Here is a 26,971-nt window from a genome sequence, read left to right on the forward strand (position 1 = left end):
ATAATAGTTTATATATCTTTGAAATCAGCTTTTCATTTTCCCCAAACAGCATTCTCTCCAGTTCTGTTTGTTCTTGTCTTATTCCATAGTTCTTAATGTTCTGTTCAAGCAAACTCTTTATTTGTTGCAATTTAAACCAATTATATTTATACTGTACTTCCTCAGCCAATTTTAATTCCACCTTTCCTCCTTGAATTTTTAAAAGCTGTTTATATGATAACCACTATTCTTCTTTGATATCTGACTGCAGTTTTATTACTTCTGTTGGCACAATCCAAAGCGGTTTCCTCTCATCTCCATATCTTTTATATTTTGTCCAAGTATTTAACAGATTACTTCTTATATAATGATGCGAGAAGAAGCCGTCCATCTTATTTTTCCCATAATACATAATACATGCCATCCAAAAACATTTCCATGACCTTCTAATGCTAGTAATTTTCTATTTAATAATGTCATCCATTCCTTAATCCACAACAGGCATACTGCATCATGATACAGCTTTAAATTAGGCAGTTGAAATCTGCCCCTTTCTTTCACATCAGTCAAGATTTTTGTTTTAATTCTTCGTTTTTTCCTGGCCCATACAAATTCTAAAAGTTTCCTTTGCCATTTATTAAATTGTTTGTTATCTTTCACTATTGGGATTGTTTGAAACAGGAACATAATTCTTAGTAAGACTTTCATCTTTATTGCAGAAATTCTGCCCAGCATAGACAAATTCAATTTATTCCATTTTATTAAGTCTCCATCAATCTTATGCCAGAGTTTCTCATAATTATTTTTGTACAAATCAATATTTTTTGTTATTTTCACACCTAAGTATTTTACTGTAGCGGTAACTTCACACTCAGTTAACCTCTGTAGTTCTTCCTGTTTGCTCTTTGACATATTTTTGCACAAAATTTTTGATTTTTCCTTGTTTATGTAAAAGCCTGCCAATTCTCCATATTCTTGTATCTTACGAAGCAACAGTGGTGTTACATGAGTGGGATTTTCATTTATAAACATTACATCATCTGTAAATGCTCTGTACTTATAAAAAAAACCTTTCACTTTCAGTCTCTCTATCTCATTATCTTCTTGAATTTGCATTAGCAAAACCTCTAAAGTCATTATAAATATCAGTGGAGATAGAGGGCAACCTTGTCTTGTTCCTTTACTTATTATCATTTTTTCCATTAAATCTGCATCAATACAGAGCCTTGCTTGTTGTTCAAAATATATCGCCTCTACCATTCTTATAAAATCTTCTCCCAGTCTCGGTTTCTCCATCACTGCAAACATAAAGTCCCAATGCACATTATCAAATGCTTTCTCTGTGTCTGCAAAAAATGCGACTTCTTTTTCAGGATGTTTCTCATAATATTCTATAATGTCTATAACTGTTTTGATATTATCTCTAATTTGTCTCCTGGGAAGAAATTCTGCTTGTTCTTCTTTAATAAAACTGTTCAAATGCTGTTTAAGGCATTCTGTCAGAATTCTTGCATATATATTATAGTCATTGTTAAGTAATGAAACTGGTCTATAATTTGTTACATTTGTAGCATCTCTGTCTTCTTTTGGTATCAACGAAATTACTGCTTCTTTCCATGTGTTAGGGATTTTCCCATCTGTTCTTATAATGTTCATCAATTTCTGAAGTTTTGGTAATAGCACCTCTGCGAGAACTTTATAAAATTTTGCCGTAAGCCATCTGGACCGGGTGCTTTTTAAAACTTCATTGAATTAATCGCCTCTTCTATTTCTCCTCTTTCAATTGATTTATTCAACACCTTCTCCATATTTTCTGTTAAGGGATTTACCTTAATTTTTGGTAGATATACATCAATTTTTTTTCTATCCATACTTTTACTTTTAAATAGCTTGGCATAATATTTATAAAATTCCCTTTTAATTCCTTCATGATCAACAATGTCCTTTCCTCTTGACATGATTTTATTAATTACTTTATTCTCCGTTCTTTTTTTCATTTGCCAAGCCAGATATTTTCCAGGTTTATTCACTCCTTCAAAAGATATCTGTTGGAGTCTTTTTAAATTCCAGTCCACTTCTTTATTCAGCAAATGTCTCAATTGGCTTTGTAATATTGTAATCTCTTTTATAATTTTCTTTTTCCCGGGTTGCTTTTTAAGCTCCTTCTCCTTTTTTCCAATTTCTTTCTGAATGTCCATCATTTGCTTATTTTTGGCTCTTTTATCTTTATTATTTAATGTAATTAAAATGCCGCTCATTACCGCTTTATAAGCATCCCACACAATTTGGGATTGAGTGTCCTACTTTTCATTTATTTGGAAGAAGTATTTAGTTCCCTTTTCCAGAGACACCACTATCTCCTGTTTCTGTAGCAAATCCTCATTTATCCGCCATCTTGGAGTCTTTTTCCCTGAATTTGCAGACCACATTATTGGATTGTGGTCTGCCCCTATTTTAGGAAGTATCTCTATTTTTTTCATTAATAGTCCAAGATCTTTTGTAGTCCATATCATATCAATTCTCGAAAAAGAATTATGCCTTGCTGAAAAGTAAGTATAGGCACGTTCTTTGGGGTTTAGTTCCCTCCAAATATCTTCTAAACTCTCTTGTTTTACCAGCTCAAAAAATGACTTTGGTAATTTCCTTCATTATTTTTTTTCCCCAGACCTGGGAAATATTCCCAAATATTTTTTACTGTTCCATTAAAATCTCCCATTATCATAATTTGTTCATACACCACTTGGTCTAATTGTAGCATAATATCTTTTTTAAAAGAGTCTTTTGCTCCATTTGGGGCATATATTTCCAACAACAGAGTTCTTTTGTAGTTCAATGTTACTTCCACCGCAATGTATCTGCCATTATCGTCTTTAAAAATTAATTTGGGGTTTAATTCTTGTTTGATGTAAAATACTACACCCCTTTTTTTCTCCTTGGCCAATGAACAAAATTCCCTGCCAAGTTGTTTGTTCCACAAAAATTTATAATCCGTTTGTTTGATATGTACTTCTTGCAGGCAAATTATGTTACATTTTTGTTTCCCAATCCAATGAAAAGTTGCCCTTCTTTTTTGTGGTGAATTTAGTCCATTTATATTCCAAGATATTAATTTGTAGTCCATAATAGTTTTTATTCTTGATCTGTTCCCCCAAATTCCTTATGCTCCCCCCAAAACTTTGTCATTTCCTGACTATTTGTGATGGTAAATCTCTGTCCTTTAAATTCAAAACTTAAACCCTCTGGGAGTACCCATCTGTATCTCATTTCTTTTTCTCTCAGCTTTTCTGTCAGCTTTGTATAAAGTCTCCTGTCGCCGATGACTTTCCTTGGCAATTATTTCATGATTCTTACACTACTGCCATCCACCTCCAATGTGCTCTCAAATTGTTTACTCAGAATCTTTCCCAACATATCTCTTGTCACAAATCTTACTATCACATCTCTTGGTAGTTTGTTTCTTCTGGCATATTCCAGATTTACCCTATAAATGTAGTCATAGAAATGGTTAGTTTCATCTGGGTCTTCTTCTAAAAGTTCAGCAATAATTTTTATTATATATGTCCTTAAGTCGGTCTCAATAGATTCAGGCACTCCTATTAACTGTATCTGATTTTCCATTAGTTTACAGTCTAGTAGTGATGCCTTCTCCTGCATTTTTTGAATAGTGGAATCCACTGTGTCTATTCTTATACCTTGGTCTTTCACCTTTTCTTCCACCTCTTGAACTTTCTTTAACACTGCTTGAGACTCTTTTCTGAGATCTTCAATAACTTTTTAAATTTCTTTTTTAACTTCTTCTGCACTGGACTCAATGTCTTTTTTTATTTCTTTCTTTATTTCTATTTTGACTCCTTTATTATCTTTACCAATCTTGCTTCCATAGCATCCTGCCTTTTGGCCATTTTTGCTTCTTCAAGTGACCCAGCCCTCGTTTGGATCTGCTTTGTTACTGATTTTTGTACAGACATCACTATTTGCCCATTGCTTAAATAGGCTGTAAAGTTGACCTCTCAAATTCGATTTTCAAGTACTCAGTCTTATAGATTGGACCATGCCCTTTTATATAAGCCCAAAATCGCTGTTCCCTGATGCTCCTAAACCCAGATATTAATTTTTAAAAAATTTTATTCCTTCAAAATGGCATCCGCGGTTTTTCTGTCCTTTAAAAAAAAAAATTCCCTTTTTCTCCTAAACTGCACCAAAGTTGATTCTGAACATATAATCCAATAGATTTCACCTTTTAATAATGATATCTGCCGGCTCCACTATTTTTTAAAGTCCCGTTTTCTTTTAATTAATTTTTAAAATTTTGACCTTCTTTTAATGGCCACCAATACTTCTCTATGATTTGAAGTCCTAGAGAGGGCTGGGAGGCTTGCTATTTTCCCTTCCCTTAATGGCTTCTTCCTTTCTTTCTTGCCACGGAGTCTCGTTTTCAATAGTTAAGAAGTCTCACGTTATTTCTATGACACCATTTCCTGTGTTGTCTTCACCAAGTCAGCAGTTCTCCTCAGAGGGGGTTGTCTGCTCCAGACCACAGGTATTCAAAACAATATTTGTTTTTCCTCTTTTAATCTTATTCCTCCAATTTCACCAGTCCCAGTATTACCCCCTCCTTTATCTTCCTTAATTTAAGATGGTATAATTGGATCCAGACCTTTGTTTTTATTTTAAATTAGTCTTATATTAGTCCCGGAGTGATAGATATAAATCTTTTACCTTCAATGCCGATATCCTTCTGCACACTGCTCTTTTTGAAAATAGATGTTAATCAGTCCCAAAGAAGCTTTGAATCTTGGTGAATTTAAGTCAACTTAATGTCCTCAGAAATCCTCTGTAGATGATTGAATGCAGTCCTTCTCCGGGGACTCTTCAAAGCCAAAAAAGAACCCCACTGGAGTCCCTTGTCAGCCAAAGTAAATCCCCTCAGAAATTAATATGCATATCTTGGCCTTCTCCCTGCCTGGAAGAAGTAGGCAGCAGGTGTTACAATCACCTTCTCTGCCCAGAACAGAGGTTCTGGTCTGCTCCTCAGCTGAGAAGCAGCTCAATCTGCCATGACCAAAACCTGGAAGTCACAGTTTGATCACCACTGATCTATACTATACTCCAATAAGTTCACTTCATGAAACACTTTACAAGGTAGTCTGTCATCATCATAATTTTATTTAATTGATAATGATGGCTCATTCAGTTATGCAAAGCAGAATCATCAGCCCTCCCACAGACAAGGCAACATTTCTACATGCATGGAGGACTCCTCAGATTTGTAAATTATTTTGTAACTTTGAAAAGATAAAACCCACTGAGTATTAAGTCTGCTCTAGAAAATCTTGCAAGCAGTAAAATCTTGTAGACATAAAATCTTGCAAGCAATTTGCAATCATTTTTTTTAAAAACACAAACAGAAAAAATATGGAAAACTTTGCTTCTCAAGCTCCTGTCAGCTTATGGAATTTTGTAAGGACAGACTTGGTCAGAGGTTGAGGGATGTTTCTGGATAATGTATGTATACCCCCATTATTTTTTGTTCCCATACAATATAAAATGCCAATCAATATAGCAGTGAAAATCGATTATTACCAACAACATTAAGTAAGTTTATAGACAGCATTATACAGAAAAATATGATTTTAAAACATGAAGAAAAGTAAAAGAAAAGTAGAATTATCAGATAGTTAACTAGATCTTAGAAACTGTGAAATGCTCTCTTTCTGATGAAAAGAGGGGGTATACAATTGGCAGTTGAAAGTGAGAGTTGGTTTGAAAAACTCCAGCTATTGATTCAAAATTTTGAATGGCTTTGTGTGAGAAAAAGAAGGCATACAGGCTGAATCACTGACTGATATCCGAGCCTGAAAGGAAACTACAGCTGCAAAGTGATATAAAACAGGCAGTGTCTATAGAGAAAATGAAAATTATACAAACAGAGAAAAAGGACTCAGAGAAACCTAAGTTTTAGAAAGGACTAAAAATAAAAATGTTAATGTTGAGGTTACTGGAAAAAGAGGTAAGACACTGGTGTTTAGAAAACCACAGATACTATATCCAAATTTGAAGAACAGCAGTTATTTAAAGTTAGAAAAGAAATTATATGAAATCAAGGAGTAATGAAGGATTTCAAAGTGAGTGCAGAAATAGAAGTAGTGGGGGAATTTGTTCAGTCATGTCTGCTGAGGGAAAGGAACACTTAGCAATGTAGAAAAATATATCTGATAATGAAGGAGGGGGAAAAGAAATGTATTTAAAGAATGCATGTTCATATATATTCCAGAAACAGCAACACATAAAACAGGAAAGGGAGGGGAAACAGCATCCATTTTAAATTAAGTCTCTGGTCAATGATAATAGTTCAATTAAAATATAAAAGTATGTGAAGATAATTTTTGTGGCTGGGGAGCTCATAAATGTTTCAAAAACAGATTTAAATACATTTGAAAGTTGTAAAATTGTAAAAATAAAAAAAGTAGAATTGTAAAATGTATTATAAAATGCAGAATAATACCAATAATAGCATTGCAAATTAATATAGCAAAGGCAGGGGGGGAACACTGCAAAAACAAAGCATAAAAAGTGATGAGGGAATCTTTTGGCATAGCATAATATCCATAACAAAAAAAGACTGAATGGAAATAATAATATTATATTGGATTTATATCCCGCTCTCCACTCCAAAGAGTCTCAGAGTGGCTCACAATCTCCTTTACCTTCCTCCCCCACAACAGACATCCTGTGAGGTTGGTAGGGCTGGAGAGGGTTCTCACAGCAGCTGCCCTTTCAAGGACAACCTCTGCAAGAGCTATGGCTGACCCAAGGCCATGCTAGCAAGTGCAAGTGGAAGAGTGGGGAATCAAACCCAGTTCTCCCAGATAAGAGTCCGCACACTTAACCACTACACCAAACTGGCACTACACCAAATAAGAGGAGTCATGAAGGCTGAGAGGAGTCCAATATCACTTCAAGTTACAGACATGAGGCAGTAACTGTCCAAAGCATTGTCAGAAAAGTAGATGGACATATCAAGAAAAGAGAACTCTTTTAAAAAGTTGTGAAAGTTTCAAAAGCAAAGAATTTTCCAAAGTATTGCCATATAAAGTTTAACGCATTACCAGAGAAAAACATGGAAATTTTAAAAGAAATGCTTTACTAAAAAGAAAAGTAAGAAAATATGAAATGTGTGTTTCTCAAGCAGATATAAGAAACAAAAATGTAGAGACTGAACATTGTTGCTACAGAGTTTAATGCGCCTTTACATGTTAAGAAAAAAAAACCCAGAGTGCTTGACTTCCAAACACATTGTCAGTTTTTGATATAATCAGTTATGAGAAAAGTGATAGTTACAAAATGTACTATTAATAATAGCAAGGTCCCTGAACTTTTTTAAAAAGGAAACCTTTTATAATTATTCATGGGTTTTACCATAACACATTTGCCTATATACGTAACCGCATGCTTCCTTTTGTATCTGTAGGAGTCAAAAAATTCTGGTCCTACATGAAATATATTGGGTTTTTTGAACACAGAGAATAGTGTATAATAATGTAACCAACTTATATCCCAACAAATAGTCTGTGGTATCCTGATCATTGTTTAAAGTAAAATGTTTAATAGCCTTTTTAAAAAAGAGAAGAATGGAGCCTAAATAAAGGAAGTATAAAAGAAACAGAAGGTCTTTATGGGAGCAACAGTTTTTATGTATTTCATTTCATGTGAATATAGTCAGCCACATTCATGGAGAGAGATGAATGTCAAAAGTTGTATTGATCAAAAATGAATCATTCCAGATTCTCAAAGGTCTGAACCTAAAAATCCAGCCAGGAAAGACTATTGCTTTTGTTGGCTCCAGTGGCTGTGGGAAGAGCACTACAATTCAGCTATTACAGAGATTTTATGACCCAAATGAAGGAGAGGTATGTTTTGATCAAATGGCTGCTATTCAAGTTCTTGTTTTCCTATGTAAGGGGCTTCTCAGTACATTTCACTAAACAGATGCAGCTCATTCTGATTCATCCTCATCTGTTCTGTCCACTGTATTTCAGGGCATCCTCATCTGTTTCATTCACTGTATTGCATGTCAGTAGATTGTTCATCGTACCACATTGTAACCAGCAAGATCAAGGCAGTACACATAGATCTCCCTTCATCCATTTTGCCTTTTTACAAAAACCCTGCAAAGTATGTTGGACTGAAGGAGGGTGACTGGCCCACTGTCACCCTGTGGGTTTCATAGCTGGTAGAGACTGCTAGAGCTAGGGTTGCCAGGTCTGACTCAAGAAATATCTGGGGATTTTGGAGGTGGAACCAGGAGACTTTGGGGTGGAGCCAGAAGCAAGATTGTGACAAGCATGATTGAACTCTGAAGGGAGTTCTGGCAAAAACATTTAAAGGGACTGCATGCTTTTTAAATGCCTTCCCTCCATTTGGAAATAATGAAGGACAGGAGCACCTTCTTTTGGGGTTCGTAGAATTGGACCCCCTGGCTCCACCTTTTTGAAACTTGGGGGGGGGTGTTTTGAGGAGAGTATCTACTCAGATACACTTGGGAGGTGAAAATTTGGTGCCTCTACCCTAAAAAACAGCCTCTCCCAGAGCCCCAGATACCCACAGATCAATTCTCCATTATACACTACAGAAATCAGTCTCCATACAGTATAATGGAGTGCCCAGCAGACATTTCATCCCCCTCCCCCACTTTCTGATAACCCTGAAAAAGAGGGGGCGTTTTCGCACTCACCTTCAGCCGGCGCGACCCCCCTCTTCACCGCGCAGGATCTGCGCGGATTTCGCACTAAACGCCGCGGAGCAGCCGGAAGAGCCGGAAACTCCTGGTGCAAAAGCGGCGCAAACGGAAACTGCTTTTTGGTGGTTTCCGTTTGCGCCGGGAGTTTCCAGCTCTTCCGGCTGCTCCGCGGCGTTTAGTGCGAAATCCGCGCAGATGTTGCGCGGTGAAGAGGGGGGTCGCGCTGGCTGAAAGTGAGTGCGAAAATGCCCAGGGAGAGCCTACAAGCCAGGGGATCCTCTGCCCTCAACTGGGGATTGGCAACCCTAGCTAGAACATAGCTGGTAGCAACTGCTAGAGCAGATGTGTAATACCTGGTTGTGATGGACTGCACTTTAAAATCTTACAAGGTAATTTAGTTGAGTGACAGGCTGCTCCAAGAGATCTGTTTAGTTAGCAGTGGTAGAGCAGAGAAAGACTTCTGACCTTGTTCCTTCCCTTAGGTTTCTGGGCTGAACCAGCAGAAAAATATTATACTATGACAGGGTGGGACAGCCATTGTTCTTCAGAACAATGAGGCTGCTTAGTCAAAAAGGAAGAGAAATGGAGGGAAAATTTTGCTTCTGGGAGAGGGAAGTGTATAATACCTGGTAATCACTGTTACGCGCACTACCTTGGTATCTGAGCTTATGCCATTCTGTCACCCATTTTCAGTTCTTTCATTCATTTGAAAGTAGTACATGTTTCCTACTTCTAGTCAGTTAGCAGGTAAACTATTCCAGCAGACTAATAGCAGTTAAATGCCCAAGTTTGTTAACAAAAACAATAATTTCATTTGTTGCCATTCAGCCATGCAAAGCTGAGTGAATTGCTCTTCCTCCATTGGACAGTACAGCAAGATTCATGTCCAGATCACAGAGCAGTGTTAAATGTCAGAGCTGCTTTTCAGATTCCATAGTAGTGAGGGAGGAAGATATATCACTTGCAGGGGTCATTTTGTAGAAAAATAGGTGGTGGAGCTTATCCAGGGATTGTTATGCAGCTGCACATACTATTCAATGGACGAGGAGGTAGAACTCTCAGAAGGAGGAGGTGGAACTCTTAGAAAGGTTCAGGAGCTGTGCTCCTGTGAGCTCCCACTGAATCTGAGGCCTTTTCACTTGTGCTTCCTTTCTCCCATGTCAAGCAACAAGATGGCCAATCCACATATTCCCATGCTGTGGATTCTAAATTCAGAGCACAGTTTACAATGTTATGACATAGTACTCCTGACGGTTTGCTTTTAGATTTTTGCATAGATCTATGAATGTGTATTTTTTCACTGTTCTGGCTGACCTGCAATTTTTAGCCTTGAGGAGAATAATTCATGAATCAATAGCTTTATGCCCATAATAAATCCTAGAACAATAGAACAGAGTTTGTAAAAGTTATTCCTTGAAATTCTCAGAATTTGCAACAGTTATTCCTTGGAATTCTCAGAAGTGCCTAACATCACATCTTTAGAAATAACAAATTAGATAAATAAAGTTATGTAAGGCTCACATAATTATGGCTATATAAGATAGCTGCTACTCATAAGATAGAGCTACTCATTGCAAAATTCAGGCTTAAACTGAAGAAAACTGGGGAAGCTATTAGGCCATTCAGGTTTGACCTAGATCACATCCCTTATGAATATACAGTGGAGGTGAAGAATAGATTTAAGGAACTTGAGTTGATAGACAGTGCCTGAAGAACTATGGACGGAGGTTCATGACATTGTACAGAAGGCAGCACCATCCCAAAGAAAAAGAAATGCAAGAAAGCAAAGTGGCTGTCTGAGGGGCTTTATAAATAGCTGAGGAAAGAAGGAAGGTGAAAAGAAAAGATTCACCCAACTGAATGCAGATTTCCAGAGAACAGCAAAGAGAGATAAGGAGGCCTTTCTGAAGGAACAATGCAAAGCAATAGAGGAAAATAATAGAATGGGAAGGACAAGAGAAATATTCAAGAAAATTGGAGAAATCAAGGGAACGTTTTGTGCAAAGATGGCCATGATAAAGGACAAAAATGGTAGGGACCTAACAGAAGCAGAAGAGATCAGGAAGAGGTGGCAAGAATACACAGAAGAATTATACAAGAAGAATCTCAATGTCCCGGACAACCATGACAGTGAAATCGATGACCCTGAGCAAGACATCCTGATGTGTGAAGTCAAATGGGCTTTAGAAAGCATTACTAACTACAAAGCGAGTGGAGATGATGGTATCCCAGTTGAGCTATTCAAAGTCCTAAAAGATGATGCTGTTAAACACAACAATGGCCACAGGATTGGAAAAGATCAGTTTATATTCTAATCCCAAAGAAGGGTAATGCCAAGGAATGTTCAAACTATCGCACCATTGCACTCATTTCACATGCCAGCAAGGTCATGTTAAAGATCCTAAAGAACCTCTTGTTGAGGGTGAAAGAGGAGAGCACAAAAGTAGGCTTGAAACTCAACATCAGAAAAAACTAAGATCATGGCATCTGGCCCCATCAAACCTTGGCAAATAGAAGGGGAAGACATGGAAGTAGTGACAGACTTCACATTTCTGGGATCCAAGATCACTGTAGCCATGAAATTAAAAGACGACAGCTCCTTGGGAGGACAGCTATGGTGAATCTGGGCAGTATAATAAAAAATAGAGACATCATCTTGCCAAAAAAAGTCCGCGTAGTCAAAGTGATGGTATTTCCAGTAGTAATGTATGACTGTGAGAGCTGGACCATAAGGAAGGCCGAGCACAGAAGAATAGATGCTTTTGAGTTATGGTGCTGGAGAAGACTCTTGAGAGTCCTTGGACTGCAAGAAGATCAAATCAGTCAGTCCTAAGGGAAATCAACCCAGACTGTTCACTGGAAGGTTAGATGCTAAAGCTGAAGCTCAAATACTTTGGCCACCAAATGAGAAGGGAGCATTCCCTGGAGAAGATCCTGATGCTAGGAAAGACAAAAGGCAAAAGAAGGGGACGGCAAAAGATGAGATGGCTGGACAGTGTTACTGATGTAACAAACACGAATTTGGGCAGACTTCGGAGGATGGTGGAAGTCAGGAGGGCCTGACGTGACTTTGTCCATGGGGTCACAAAGAGTCGGACTCAACTGTGCGACTGAACAACAGCTAGATAGCCGCACCTTACCCCCACCCAGATCTTTCAGATATGAGTTGTAGTGAGGCTATCTAATCTTTTCTTTAAAGGATTTGTAATTGCATTTTACCTTTAAATGCTGACTAAATAGGAGAAGCAATGATATGCATTCTTTTTAGTGGATTATCTCAATTACATATGCAACTGTTTTCCTTGTAACTGTGCTTCTTGTTTATTTAATCTGTTCAAGGATAATTAGAGTGATTTAAAAAAAATAATGTTCTTAAAAGACAACACCGAGTGATCATTGGCTGGAACACAAAGACCTATTTCCCACTCACCTTTTGCTGCTGTCACATTCATCTTCTCAGTGGGGCTTCCTTCCGATTTCATACTATCTGCCCCGGAACTGACGTTTTCGCGCAGCAAACAGAAACTGGTCTGTGTATCTTCCATGCCTTAGAAAACACCCAGAAGCAGAAATCACTGGTGGTGTGTGGGGGGATGGGGGGGATCTTGTTGTTATTTTGGCAAGTGTAAAGGAGCAGGATATTAAGTATCATGGATAGAGGGAGAATGGGAAATGAGAAGCCCAGATTCATGTGTCAAAAAGTATTCTCAGCATTATATTCTAGGATTTCAATATCATGTTCACGGGGTAGAGCAGAATATAAATTTCCTAAATAAATAAATTAAATGTTCAGTTCTTGTGGCCAATCCTCTCTGAAATCTATGGATTTGTAGAGATATGACTGCTGTCATCACAGCTTAGATATTCACAGATGTATATTGCAATTAAAATTTGTGTCCATGGCCAATGCTTGGGTGGGGGAAATACTTGTGCTGCGTTTTGCAAGGCAAAGCTGAGAAGTGGGAGGTGTTGTTCAAAAATGTAGCTGTTTTCTCCTTATACTACTCTTTGTTTTAAACATCTATTTTCACGGAGGGGGGATGAGAAAATAGTAACCTCAATAATCACTTAACAGATATTTATTTAAACTATTTAGTTATTTTATTTTCCAATATATTATTCACTCAAAACCTGTAAATCTACTAGCTACCTTCTGTTTTGTCTCTTTAAAAAATCCTGTATCTTTTTTTCAGATTACCATAGATGGACATGATATCAGGACATTTAATATCAAGTGGATGAGAGAGAACATTGGCATTGTAAGTCAGGAGCCTGTTTTGTTTGCCACCACAATAGCTGGCAACATCCGCTATGGCAGAGAGGATGTAACAGATGCTGATATTGAGGAAGCTGCAAAAGAAGCTAATGCTTATGACTTCGTATCAAAACTTCCTGATGTGAGTACCAGAGCATTCAGATTCTCTTTTATGATCCTAGTATTTTTGCTCTTTACATTTTTCAACCATCATTCAGTTCAAGTGTGTGGCAAAAAATTGTTCAGTAGGAAAATCTAAATATCATTTGGCTAATCCTTCAGAATTAGCACAGGAGGTGATTCTCCTGTTAGATGTATTTTTATTTATTTATTTTATCTAAAACATTTTTATGGTGCCTTTCCACCTGATCAAGGTCCACAAGGCAGCAAACATGAAAAAGAAAACATTTAACACAAAAATATAGTTAAAATATAAAATAATTCAATTTAAAATGCAAACAAACAACATTAGGAGGAGGGTCAGTAACTGTTACTGGGGATATGCCAGACAAAACACAGAAGTCTTCACCTGCTGGCAAAAAGATACTGATCCAGCGAGACAAACAAATCTCCCTGCGAAGAAAGTTCCAGAGTTTCGATGCTTCAGTCAAGAAGGCCCTTTCCTGGGTTGCCACCTGTCTAGCCTAAGATGTCGGGAGCAAGCAAAGCAGGGCCTTTGATGATGATCAAAGTGGTTGGGTAGGTTCAAATGGGAAGCAGCAGCCCTTAAGGTAATTTAGGATGTTTGTGTCTGAGTTAAGGTTCAAGAATAGTCTGCAAAACAGTCTGTGATCTGCCGCGCTTGTAAGACAGCAACACAACAAAGCAGAGCATTATGGCCCAAATTCTGGCATGATTTTCAACTATGTAACTGATTTAAATGTGTTTTCTTTGAGATACGATAGAATCATAGAGTTGGAAGGGACTTCCAGGGTCAACCCCCTGCACAAGGCAGGGAATTCATAACTACATCCCTCCACAATCCCAGTGACCATGGCAAAAAAAAAAAAATCCAGGATCCCTGGCCAAACTAGCCTGGAGAAAATTGCTTCCTGACCAGTGGCTAACCTTCCTCAGCAAACAAATGCCTTCTCTGAGTACCTGAACATTCAAGTTCTATGCTCTGAAGAAAATCTGTGCAGAATTGTACAGAAAACATCAAGAGTCAAATGTGAATAACTAACAGCACAATCCGGGGGGGGGGGGGGCGGAAAGTCCTTTGGGAGCAGACAAGCCGCTATGTGGGTGCAGGAAGGGTTTGCGCCAATGTACGACCGGTGCCACCACAGTGGGGGGGGGAGTTACATGGGCATGGGGCTGCCCGAGCGGCTCTCCATCCGAGGGCAGCGGCGCCTGAGGGCTATGCCCGAGCGTGGGCAGAAGTGAGGCGGAGCGTGGCATTTAGGTAGAGGAGGGGGTGGAGTTGGGAGCGCAGCCAGGCTTAGGCAGCTTCCTGAGCAGTTTGGCCCATGACATGCCCCCCTGAGAGGTGCAACTTTATGCCGGCAAAAAGGTTGGCATGCTCCATAGGCACTCGTTGGAACCAAAAACAAAGGTCGCCTCTGCCGCTGCGGAAGCTCGCAAATTGTGATTGTTTCACCAATCCCCTCGCTCCTCAGGCTGACGAAGCTCCTCCCCTGACCAGTGGCTAACTGGTCCTGATGAAGCCCCTCCCCTGACCAGTGACTAACTGGTCCTGATGAAGCCCCTCCCCTGACCAGCGGCCAATCACGGTCTCCCCCCTCCTAGAAATACTTCTGTTCTGGCCTTGCACAACTCAGTTGTTAGGGTGAGGAGCGTGTGGCGGGAAATTCTGCCGGCGAGCTCCTGGCCATACAGACTTAGAGTGAGGGACAGGCAGGCACATTGGTGACGGGTTTTGCACCTCGCAGTTGCTTTGACAGTATCTTTGACTTGCGAGGGGGAGAGAGAGGTCTGTCCCCTGGGGCTAACTGCTCTTGTTTCCAGGTCTCCACAGGTTCCGGGCTCCTGAAGGCCCATGGCTGAATAAGTTCCACTGTCCCCATCCCCCCAGCCTCCCCCTCCCCTCACTCTTGACTGCTTGGTGTGCGAGCGTCTCTGGCACTTGAACCAAGCAGTGGACTCCAACAGGGGGCATTTGTTGACCCCGCTCCCCTGTGCTGCCGCCTGCTCCCTTCCCTTGGTCTGCCCTCTGCCGCATTCCCAATCCCTGGCAGGGCACAGTGTGTGTGTGTGTGGCAGCTGCCCCATTGCAGAGAGCTGGGTCAGAGACTGTCCCTTTAAGAGAGCACCCGGCTGAAACACAGCCTGCTCTTCCAGCTGCCGCCCCTGCAGGTGCTCTTGATCTCTATCTCCGTTTTGCATGTGGGACTCCAACACAGAGGCTTCTGCATGTGTCGCTCCACTGCCCCCCCCACTCCCTCAGCTGTTTCTGCCCACTGCTCAGAATGGAGCCCCGCCCACGGCGAGACTGCCCAGCATGCACCAGGGAGACTGTTGCTCTCTGTTCCGGAAAAATAAAGTCTGAGCTGTGCCCTCTGTTGTCTCTCCTGCTTGGCATCTGCTGCACGTTCCCTGGGCAACTCCCCCCCTGTCAGTGGCCTTTCCAAGGGAATGCCTAGGAGGGTGGGCAGACTTGGTTTTGGGGGGGGGGACAGTCTATGAGCTGCCACGCTGTTCCCCGCATGGCTGGACCGGGGAGGGGAGTGCCGCCCCTCAGCCTGCCCGGGCTGACAGCCTACCCGACCCCACAGGGCTGTTGTGTGCAGGGCACTAAGGGGGGGGGGCTGATGAAGTGGACTCAGAGTTCTGTGACTGATGCACTCGCACTCTGAGTTCCGCGGCCCCCAGGGGAGGTGTTCCATGCACATGGTAAGGGGTGTCAGGGCAACACAGGGGGTCTCTGCTGCTGGGCTGCTCACTCCCAGACCACATTCCATCCACTGTCTATGACAGTGAACTCCCGCACTTGGTACTTCCTGCTTGTCTGCCTGCCATTGGCAGAGTCTCTGACAGCGGGAGGGTGTGAGGGGATTCTCCGTGGTCCCGTGCGGGCCTGTCTTGTCCTCACCTCTGCCTCATCACCAAGCCAGGCTTCTCATGTGCGCATGCCCAGCCTCACTCCTGTTTCCTCCTCGTGTTGGTGGGACGTCTCTCTGCCTGTGATGGTCTGCCCATCATTGGCTCCATTCTCTGTTTGGGGACGGGTTGGAGATGGCTATCAGCCTCTCTGTGGCCGCCTCTCCCTATCCCTGAGTGTCATGAGCCGTGGTGCATGCGCCAGGACTGGCCAATGGGGGGGGGGGTGAGCTGGCCCTCCCCTCCGGCTGCCTCTGCCTCCCTTGTGCCTACACCAGCGGCGTTGCCATGGCGATTGTCTCCCTCATGGCAAGCTACGTCTCTCCCCTCCCCATGCTCCAGCGTGCTGAAGTCCTCAGGAAGTCTGCTAGCAGCACGGCAGCTATGTTGCGGCCGGCTGCCACTTATGTCTGGATTGGGCTGTTAGTGTCATAAACCAATGTAATAGCTAACTACAATGTAACAATGTATTCTGTGTTTACCCAAATCAATGAATCTTAGTAATAGCATATAACATTGTGGTCTTGCATTTTGTCCCCCTGGGAATACTTCCAGCTATTATTTAGATTGCCCTGGTCAATTTGGGAGATCACTCCTATATTTGGAAGGTAGAGTATCCTGGCAATAGAAAACAAAACTCTGTGTTTTTGTGTTTGGCTGTAGAATGTTTCTAAAATGCTTATTTGAAAATTAATAACTTTTGTAAAATGAATTGTGAATGTGTTGTGGTTTTTTATCTGATTTCTGTGCTCTGAATTTCTCAGAAATTCAACACCATGGTTGGTGAAAGGGGAGCCCAACTAAGTGGAGGGCAAAAACAGCGCATTGCTATTGCCCGAGCCCTAGCCAGGAACCCCAAGATACTGCTGCTAGATGAAGCCACCTCTGCTTTGGATACTCAGAGTGAATCCATCGTTCAAGCTGCACTTGATAAGGTAGACTTGTTTCTATAATCACATATTTTAAAAGCCTGGTTTTAGTAGTCCTTGCATTTGCAAACCAAAATGTGGGTAAGTGCAACACACACGCTAAGAATTCAGAATACAGGGGTGGCTAGTTTACCATCAAACCTCATAAAATCAGAGGCAGTAACAGTATACACCCTTAGTTTATTATTTAGTTTATGGCCTTGAATCCCTCTCATGAGCCTCTGATTCAACCCTGAATTACTAGACTTGGCCACAATAGAACTTATGCAGATGGTCCCCTTTTTCAGAGTGTTTTCTACAGAAGAAGATGAAGATATTGGATTTATATCCCGCCCTCCACTCCGAAGAGTCTCAGAGCGGCTCACAATCTCCTTTACCTTCCTCCCCCACTACAGACACCCTGTGAGGTGGGTGGGGCTGGAGAGGGCTCTCACAGCAGCTGCCCTTTCAAGGACAACCTCTGCCAGGGCTATGGCTGACCCAAGGCCATGCTAGCAGGTGCAAGTGGAGGAGTGGGGAATCAAACCCGGTTCTCCCAGATAAGAGTCCACACACTTAACCACTACACCACACTGGCTCTCCACACCAAACTGGCTCTCTGATGATACTTTAGGAGGTGATACTTTAGGAGGTGATACTTTAGGAGGTGAACACTGATGATACTTTAGGAGGTGATTCACAGACCATTTATCCTGCAGTTGTCCTGGTAATGTCAGTGGAGCTTCTCAAAGTACATAGTCTGCAGTTCTCTCCCTTAGTGGCTGCTATTCCCCTTTGAGTTACAGGGCGCAGGGCCAGTGCGTGGGAGTAGGCAAAGTCGCCTAGGGGGTACCACTGGCTGCCCCCTCCCTGATGCATGACTCTGGCTCCTGACCACTGTCACCTTGTCCTTTCCCATCACCAAGCTGCCCTCAACAAAGCCAAGCCACCCCCCTCTCCCCAATGTGTGACTTGGCCTCCCACTTCATCCTATCCTGCCACCCTCCTTCCTAACATGGCCGGCAAGCACTTATTCTCACAATTTTTTTATAACATCGCTTTTTTTGAAAAATTAAAGATCAGTAAATTAAAAATGTGAAACGTTTCAAGTTTGACTCTCTTCAATTTACCTATATTTTTTAATAATCGGAGGGGCGCTAGTGGGTGATTCACCTAGGGCGCCAGAAAGCCTAGCACCAGCCCTGGCAGGGGGGTATTATCACATTTTATTAAAAAAGCCACTTATGAACCTAACCTGAATGAATTTACAGTGAATGTTATCCATTGGTGTTCTCTAACAAGCTAGAATCTTTGTCTGCTCATTCTGTTTTGTTTTTTGCTCTTAATAATTAGAACTGTGACTTTTAAATTTAAGTTGCTTTTAAACTGAACAAGTGAAAAACACACTAAAGAAAAATATCAGTCAAGTCAACACCAACGTAAAACAAGAACATGATATAACAAGGAAAGCAGCAGGGTAGGGTTGTCAGCAAATTTCAGCTGCGAATTGGAGAAACTTTTGGGGACAGAGGCTGAGGAGTGAGGAACATCATAGATGCTATGATGCCATGCAGGGATCATCCAGAAATGACACACACACCCATGACACTCTAGCAATTCCCCTAATTTTTATGGTCTTTAGCAATTCCCCTAGCCTCTATGGTCATTAGCGATTCACTTAATCTCTGTGGTCTTTATACATAGGCATTTGTAAGAGTTTGGGCACCAGATGAAAGTAAGTCAGACCAGCATAGCAACAAAGTAATACAATGATCACTCACCTTAAGGAGGGCAAGAGTAGAAAATTAAACACCAAATGGCTAAATAAAGTTTTTGCCTGGTGCCTGAAACTTCATAGAAGAGGTCCAGATGGATATTTATTAATTTTATTTATTTCCTTTACACTCCACTTTTCTTCTCAAAGTGGCTCACAACACTCTCCCCTTCTCATTTTACCCTCACAACAACCCTGTGAGATCAGTGAGTGGCCCAAGGTCACTCAGCCAGCTACCATGGCAGAGTGTAGATTCAGACCTGGGTCTGCCAGATTTTATGGAAAAGCCCCATGGTGCAGAGTGGTAAACTGCAGTACTACACTTTAGCTCCAGTTTGGCCTATGGGACAACAGGTTGACTGCTGTGTGACACAGTATGCTGGACTAGATAGGCCACTGATATGATCCAGCAGGCATTACTTATGTTCTTATGACTAACCCAAGGCCACTCAGTGAGTCCACGTCTGAAAACTCTAAAATACGGACCATCTCTCCACACAGCTGACCCATCATTACACTGCTGACCTTACCCTATTTCTGACTTGATAAATCTCTTGAAACAGTACTGCCCTGCAAGATTAAGTCACAGTGTCAATGTATGCAGCCTAATTTGTAAGGGATCATAATATGAGAGACAATACAACTTCCTTACTGTTTTTATGGTGCAGAAGTTAAAACTGTGCTTTATGGATGCCAGCCACAGTTCTCTCAAGATGCCTATACTTCTCATTTTCACCTTCTTTCCCTCAAGGCTAGAACAGGACGTACCACCATTGTGATTGCTCATAGACTCTCTACAATCAAGACAGCTGATGTTATTGCTGGTTTTGATAAAGGTGTTCTTGTTGAGCAAGGGACACATAATGAACTTATGGAACGCAAGGGAATCTACTATGCTCTTGTAATGCAGCAGGTAAAGAGGCACAATGAAATATTTTGGTTTACTACCTTCCTCCAAGGAGCGTACTACTGCATTTTTGTTATAGGTAATGCACATGACTCCAACTCTATGTGTTTGGGCTATATGAGCATTGTCTCCATCTATGTATTTTTAAGCAAATCTTTTGAGAAGCCTCCCAGTACTTAGTCTATAAATAAGGGACTGAGACCTCTAATAGTGGTCACCTAGGGTTGCCAGGTCCTAGGGTTGCAAGCAGGGTATAGCTGTGCTATTTCCCACTGATAATGTATTTTCTTTTTTTATCTTTTAGCGTTTTGGAGGGGATATTTATGACAAAACATCAGAAGAAGAGACAGAGTCTGAGACTGATGATGATGATGACGATGATGAAACATGTGATGAAGATGATATAAATGATTTTGAAAATACTACCAATTACACAGAAGTGCAAAGAAACAATAGCATGAGTAGAATATCTAGAAGATGCCATATCAGTCGGGCATCTACTAAAAGATACTCTGAAAAGAGGAAGAAGACAAGGAGGAGAAAAACAAAAAAGAATAAAGTGGTATGTGCTGAGATTCTGATACACTTTGCTAAGATAACAAAAACATTGTACTGGTTCATACTGATTTTGACTCATCTACCATGACTCTTTACAATTATGTTTTAGGCCTAGGATGGAGGCTACATTGGTAACCCTGATGGATGACCTGAATTTGTGTATTAATAAAGAACATGCATATTTGCTGCTACTGATAGATCTGCCATTAGCCTTTTACATGGCTGGCGATATTATTAAGGCATTTAGAGTCAAGAGTTGAGAGCAATGATACTCAGTGGCTTAGGAGCTACATGTAGCTCTTTGACATATCACTTGTGGCTCTTGTGAGCACCTTTCCCCGTGTTTCAGGAAAGCTGCCAAGGTTCTTGCCCATTGGGGCTTGTGGTTTTCAAGCTCCCACCTTGAAAAAGCCACTGCTAGAGGAACAGGAAAGCTACAGGTCTCACTGAGGTGCATTGACTCATGCCAGAGTAACTTAATGTGTGCTTGATGGTATTCAGATTTGGGAAATATTCAGGAACCCTAAATTTTTTCCAGATTCATTATACCCCATGGGGACTGTTATAGTCAATGGTCTCTATATGTATAATGGAGAATCAATCCAGGGGTATCTGGGGCTATGGGGGACTGTTTTTCTGAGACTTGGGGAGTTATATGGAAGAGAGGCATCAGCAGCTCTTGAGGGAACAGCTCTGAGAGGGCTTATGACTGACCCAAGGCCACCCAGTTGGCTGCATGTGGAGGAGTGGGGAATCAAACCTAGTTCTCCAGGTTAGAGTCCGGCACTCTTAACCACTACGTCATGCTGGCTCCCCAAGATCAGCTGGGACAGTGCAAAAAAGCGTTGGCTGGGGCCAGCTCACAGTTTAGCTGAATATGCCCAAATAAAAGCCCCCCCCAAAAAAATTGAAATCATGAAAAGCAGTGCATATGGATAACTCAGCAAATGTCCTTAGTTGGTGTGTTTTGAGTTCCTGAGAATTTCTTAGGAAAATTTTGACACTGTGGTTCATTGCCCAGCAATTACATTGCCTCCTGCAGAGTTATCACCCATTGCTGACAGCAGTTTTATTTGTGCCCAATTTTATTTGTCTTGCAGGAAGAAATGCTGCCTGAGGTGCCTTATTCCAGAATTCTGGCTCTGAACAAGCCTGAGTATTGTGTTATTGCTGTTGGTGTCATTGCTGCTGCCATTGGAGGTTGTGTTACTCCTGTGTTTGCAATTCTGTTTGGAAAAATCATTGGGGTATGTTTAGCACTGTTCAGTAGTCAGGTTCTCCTTAGACTTTGCAAAATCTTTCTCTTCTACCTTCCAAGCAAGCCTTCTTACCGTGTCCTTTATAATAATTTTTCTTGGGATCCAAGTTTCTCAATGAAGTAGCCCTGCTTTGCTCAGTTGTGTCTCTAGGAAACCGTAAAACTACAAGAAAGAGGCCTCCCAAATATACATTCAGTTAGTGGAAAGATTTGTATTGAAAATATCTTATAGAAAAAACATGGAATAATACAGAAACATGGAAACAATTGCAGCAGTACATTGAGGGGTCAGGAGTGGTCTAAAGCTGATTCCACACACTGTTTAATTTGCAATTGCCATGATTTGTCCAGTTTTATATGCCATCTGGATATCATGGTTGTCAACTCACTACATTCTAGTATGTTCTGTTTTACTTCTCTATCTTGACAAAGTATTTAATTTAGATTATTGTTTTCCTACTTGTTTGAAGCAATTGATTTTCCCATGTGAACAGCCAAAATACTACTGAAATTTCTTAGAGCTGCCATTCTATTAAAAAGCTTTATCTCTTTTCATTCCAATCTGATTAATTATTTTCTGTTTTCTTGGAGCTTGACCTTCTACAGATCATGAATAACTGGCTAAATTATCAGCTGAGGGAAGGCTTGAGAACTTTTGTTTTCTTGGCAGCAGGCTAATCACTAAACTTTTCTGTTTGATTTTTTTTCTGGTTATTATATTGTAAGAGTGTTATACATTTAAAAATCTGTGGTGATTTTAACTTTCTGCAAAGTAAAAAGTATAAGAAAAAGAAAAGCACTCCCTTCTGAGAATGATCATTTATACACATTATAAGCATGTGAAGGTAGATTTTCGCAGGGAATATTGCACTGCCTGAAAACCCACCCACCCCTACCCCAAAAAAATTCAGTTTTACTTGCGACTGGAAACAAATTGATCAATCCGCAAAAAAAAAGTTCATAGTGTGAAACTAGCTAAATAACATGAGGTAGCTAAATAATGTGAAGAAGAAAGCAGCTAACCCAAAAGGAAATAAAGCAGAATCACATTTGTTATACAGTCATTGTTAAGAGTCTGGATCTACTGCTTTTATGGCATTAAGCATTTGGTGAACTAAATAGAATGGCTGTAAGTTAAGGATCCCCATGGCACAGAGTGCTAAGCTACAGTACTGCAGTCCAAGCTCTGCTCACAACCTGAGTGCAATCCCAGTAGAAGCTGGGTTCAGGTAGCCAGCTCAAAGTTGACTCAGCCTTCCATCCTTCCAAGGTCAGTAAAATGAGTACCCAACTTGCTTGGAGTTAAAGTGTAGATGACTGGGGAAGGCAATGGCAAACCACCCTGTAAAAGTCTGCCAAGAAAATATCATGATGTGACATCACCCCATGGGTCAGTAATGACTCAGTGTTTGCACAGGGGTCTACCTTTACCTTTAAAGTGGTGAATAACACTACGTTTGTAACACAGACTTTCCAAGGAGATGCCGGAAAGGGAAGCGAAACCAGAGTGTTGCTTAGTCTGATGTTTCTTGTACTGGGAGTGATCAGCTTAGTAACATACATCCTCCAGGTAAGCACTAACCTAAAGCTGGCCTAGTATTGAACATAATCATAAAGTTCCTCCAGATGTGAACAAAGTGCCCCAACACATGCATACCATCTAGACAACAGCCTAAGATACGGTAATGGGGATGGCCTTTTCCTTAGAAAACCAGGTTACTTTAAAAACCAGACTTCTGCATTTTATGTACTATCAGTGTGCTTAATGGTTTATCAAAGAAAACTGTAGCATGCAACTGCAATGATAGCCCCCAAAGCACTGACTCCAGTCCTAGGGGCCATCATTCCACTCTGGGTGTTGTCATTCTGTGGCTGGAGATTATCATTTTAATGCATTTCAGTGGATGCCATGTAAGTCAACTGGCTTTCCTGGCTCCCATTATATCCAGTGGGCATTCCATCATATCCCATTGTTCCCAGTGGCCAATCCTTCCACTCATTTTAATACATCCCCTCTTAATGCACACTTGCCTGTCCCTCATGACAGCCTGCAGCCTTTCCAGGTGTCTGGCAGCTGCAACCAAAGATCCTGCCAGTCCCTCCATGCCCTTGGAGAAAGCATCCTTCCCTTGTGGAAGGTCTCCAACCACTTCCATTCTGTCACCACTCACATGGAAGAGAGAATGGGGGAGAAAGGCTTTGCCAGCCATGGGCCCCATGCCCAGGGCCTAGCGAGGGCTCTGAGATCCTGGCTATAGCACCAAAGTCCTCAGGCGTATGCCTGCCTCCTCCACCAGCACCCTCCCCACCCTCTTCCAAAACCATCAAGTTTATCTGCTGCATAGATTCCCCAGCCCCCTGTCATTGATTCTGAGGATCCTATGATGCCTTGCTCTCCAATGCCCTCCTCTTACAACAAGCACACATTTATTTATTCATTACTTATATTCCACCTTTATCCCCAGTGAGTACCCAATGTGGCTTACATTGTTCTCCTCTCCTCCATTTTATCTTCACAACAACAACCTTCTAAGGTAGATTCTAGTGAGTAGCTATGTTAGTCTGAAGCAATAAAACAAAGTTTGAGTCCGGTGGCAGCTTTAAGACCAACAAAGTTTAATTCTGGGTATAAGTGAAGTGTGCATGCACACGGGGGGGGAGCTCCCTCTGGGTGTCCTGCCCCCCCAGGGAAAGTGCATGCACACAAAAGTTTATACCCAGTATTAAACTTTGTTGGTCTTAAAAGTGCCAGGTCCCTGGGTCACAGCCCTCCCTCTTGGTTGCATCATCAGACAGTCCTAGGGGGAGTCATAGAGTGGGTGGGGAGGGAGTAGGGCAGGGAGGGGCATGGAGCTCCTGTCATGCAGTTGAATTACAACCCAGACATTTGAACTCCAAATCAAGAAAACCTCTCATGACTCAAGTTGCTACCTCTCTGGGTCCATGGACCAGTGGACTGAGCCTTCCCTGTCATGGCATGCATCTAAGTGGGGTGGACTTGCAGGTGGAAGATCTGACCAAGTGCAGTGCTCCACTCCAGGAGGTAGACTGGGACTGCAGACTGAATAGTGTAGAGGCAGGACAGTACTGGCCACACCCTGAGGTCTTCCTGCTGAATCATCATCACCTGCAGGAAAGCAAAACAGAGACACAAGTAGTGATGGCAACCAGGCACAAATGCCATGATGTGCTCAGCCAGATCTGTGGTGCCCCAGCTAAGTCTGTGATCCCAACTCCAAGAGGAGGGAATTTGCCTCTAACCACCCTTGAGGCAGTTGCTGGTGCCATCCACATTACATTCACTCATCCTGTGTTGAAGTGCTCCATGACTGCTGATGATCCATGCACTGTAGCAGTTGCAACAGCAGTAGCAGCAGCAGCACAAGGCTCTGATCCTGCAAGGGAATGAGTGCAAGGGTCTCCCAACAAGCTGTTCTAGTAAAGTGGGGCAGCTGCCAGATCCACCAAACCACCAATGAGCCCTGCCCTCTGCTGGTGACCAGGGGAGGCTCTAGGCGAAACAGTGGCTTTTTCTGCACTAACCTTGCTCCGCGCCAGGCTTCTATTTCACTCCAAAGCAAGCTAGTGATTCTGCACCAGCTGCTCCACACTGCCATTTTGCACCGAGGCAACTCATAATTTGACGCACAGCAACAGAAACCTGAAAAAACAGTTTTCCGTTGCTGTGTGCCAAATCACGGGTTGCCCCAACACAAAATGCCACAGAGCAGCTGATGCAGAATTGCTAGCTTGCTCCAGAGCAAAACAGAAACCTGGTGTGGAGCAAGGTTAGTGCGGAAAAAGTCACAGTGAATGAACTTTGTTTACCTGTCACTGCACAGTTGCCCCTTGGGGTCAAGCTGCTGGAGATGGGCTAGCTGTTAAGGTTCTGCATTGACATACATTAGCCACACAGTATGGACTTGGATATTGGTGCTAAACGCTCACCCAATACTGCGAAGTGCCTTCTCTGTACTTTTCCCACCACCAAAATGTCGCATGGCTCTATTTAAGTCCACACAGCAGGGAGCTATCTGAGTCCCATGCTGTGCACCCTGCCTAATAAGTTCTGAGGCATCCCATTCAAGGTTTTGGGGACAGCAATTGTGTACTGGGGTAGCTGCAGGGGAAGGAGGTGACTAGTTGTGCCTGTGTTTGGCATCCTATGCTCCTACAGGCCTTTTGGCCACAGCTGCACCAGTAGGGGGAGGACACTCATGTTTTTGGCTTGTGTGGACACCTATGTGCTACACTGTGTTTTTTGCTGGTATAACTTTTCCCAGATACAATAGTGGCCAAGACCTGTAGGATGGCATTTGAGTGCAGCATCATGCTAACTCTTGGAGATATGCCAGCATAATAACTAGTTGGCTCCCTCAGCACTCTCCCCCCTCCAAATGCTAGCCTTAAAAGGGCATGACACTTTCCTGGTATCCAGAAATAAAATATTTTGTCCTCTTATATTTACAGGGATTAATGTTTGGGAGATCTGGGGAAGCTCTGACTATGCGGTTGCGATCACTTTCATTCAAAGCATTGCTTCAACAGGTAATGACAGAATAACACAGATGGATACAGCTACACACAAGCAGACACATAAATGGACTTAGCATAGTTCCACTTGCATAAGATATTGTGCAACACCTAGTACTTCCTCCCTACATATTATAGTGTCCAGAAATTGATTGTATAACTTCTTGTGCAAGCATAAATTCAAGTGGGGATACAAGCAATCTGACTTAGCCCAACTTAAGATTTATTTTTCATCCATTTCTGCTTGCAGAAGAGCTCTAGTGCAAGTGAAAATGTTGCAATTGGATCCAATCCTGTATTGCTGGTGCTAAATATTTTAATCATAAGCGTGTAAAATAAACTAGTAGGTGTGATAATTAGCATAGTGAATACAGGTATCCTAAGCTTTGCAGTTTCTTTGAACTGGCACTTAATATACTTATGTGATCCTCAAATATAGTCATGCAAATTCAGCAGATTTTGGGAGCAGCAAATAATTGTCATAGATTACCAGGTTTAAAAAAATTGTCTGTAAATGAGGATAGTAAAAACTGTGATCTTCCACCCTTAAATTCTTAAGATGCTCATAGACAAGGAACTTCAGCAAACTGAACATAGAAAATTAAACTGAGACCAGGACCCAAGTTTCCATAGTCTTTCCCTAGATTCCTTTCTGCTTTAATCAACAAAAAGAAAAGTTAAACATCCAAACTGGATGATCCTGCATTCTAGTATCTGAAGACAGCATTTCCAGCTTGGTCATTCACTTCTCGTTATTGTGAAAGGAGCTACTGAAAAAAGACTGAGATCTAACATTGATCTCCTCCTGGAGAAATCCAGCTAAGGCAGTATGTCTAAAGCTCACAGAGTTCTGAAAATTAGGTTATTAGAGAGAACCCTATGTGGATCACTAGTGTTGTCTTAATAACATTGTTTTAATAATTGTTGACTATTTATGTGGGTAGGTTAATTTTTTATAGCTTATAAACGATAAGAAATCACTTAATCTTTCTTTTTAGA

General features: G+C 41.6%; 1 protein-coding gene across 1 annotated transcript in view; it reads left to right on the forward strand.

The window, feature by feature from the left end:
• ABCB5 (ATP binding cassette subfamily B member 5) overlaps positions 1-26,971 on the forward strand; it is a 57,697-nt gene that overhangs the window by 14,127 nt on the left and 16,599 nt on the right. The window contains 8 exon segments of the mRNA XM_060247702.1: positions 7,764-7,889; positions 12,913-13,116; positions 16,799-16,969; positions 19,468-19,629; positions 19,928-20,185; positions 21,282-21,428; positions 22,908-23,009; positions 25,910-25,987. Coding sequence (XP_060103685.1) covers positions 7,764-7,889; positions 12,913-13,116; positions 16,799-16,969; positions 19,468-19,629; positions 19,928-20,185; positions 21,282-21,428; positions 22,908-23,009; positions 25,910-25,987 — 1,248 coding nt within the window.

Source organism: Heteronotia binoei, chromosome 10 (genome assembly GCF_032191835.1).
Source record: "Heteronotia binoei isolate CCM8104 ecotype False Entrance Well chromosome 10, APGP_CSIRO_Hbin_v1, whole genome shotgun sequence".
Taxonomy (NCBI): Eukaryota; Metazoa; Chordata; class Lepidosauria; order Squamata; family Gekkonidae; genus Heteronotia; species Heteronotia binoei.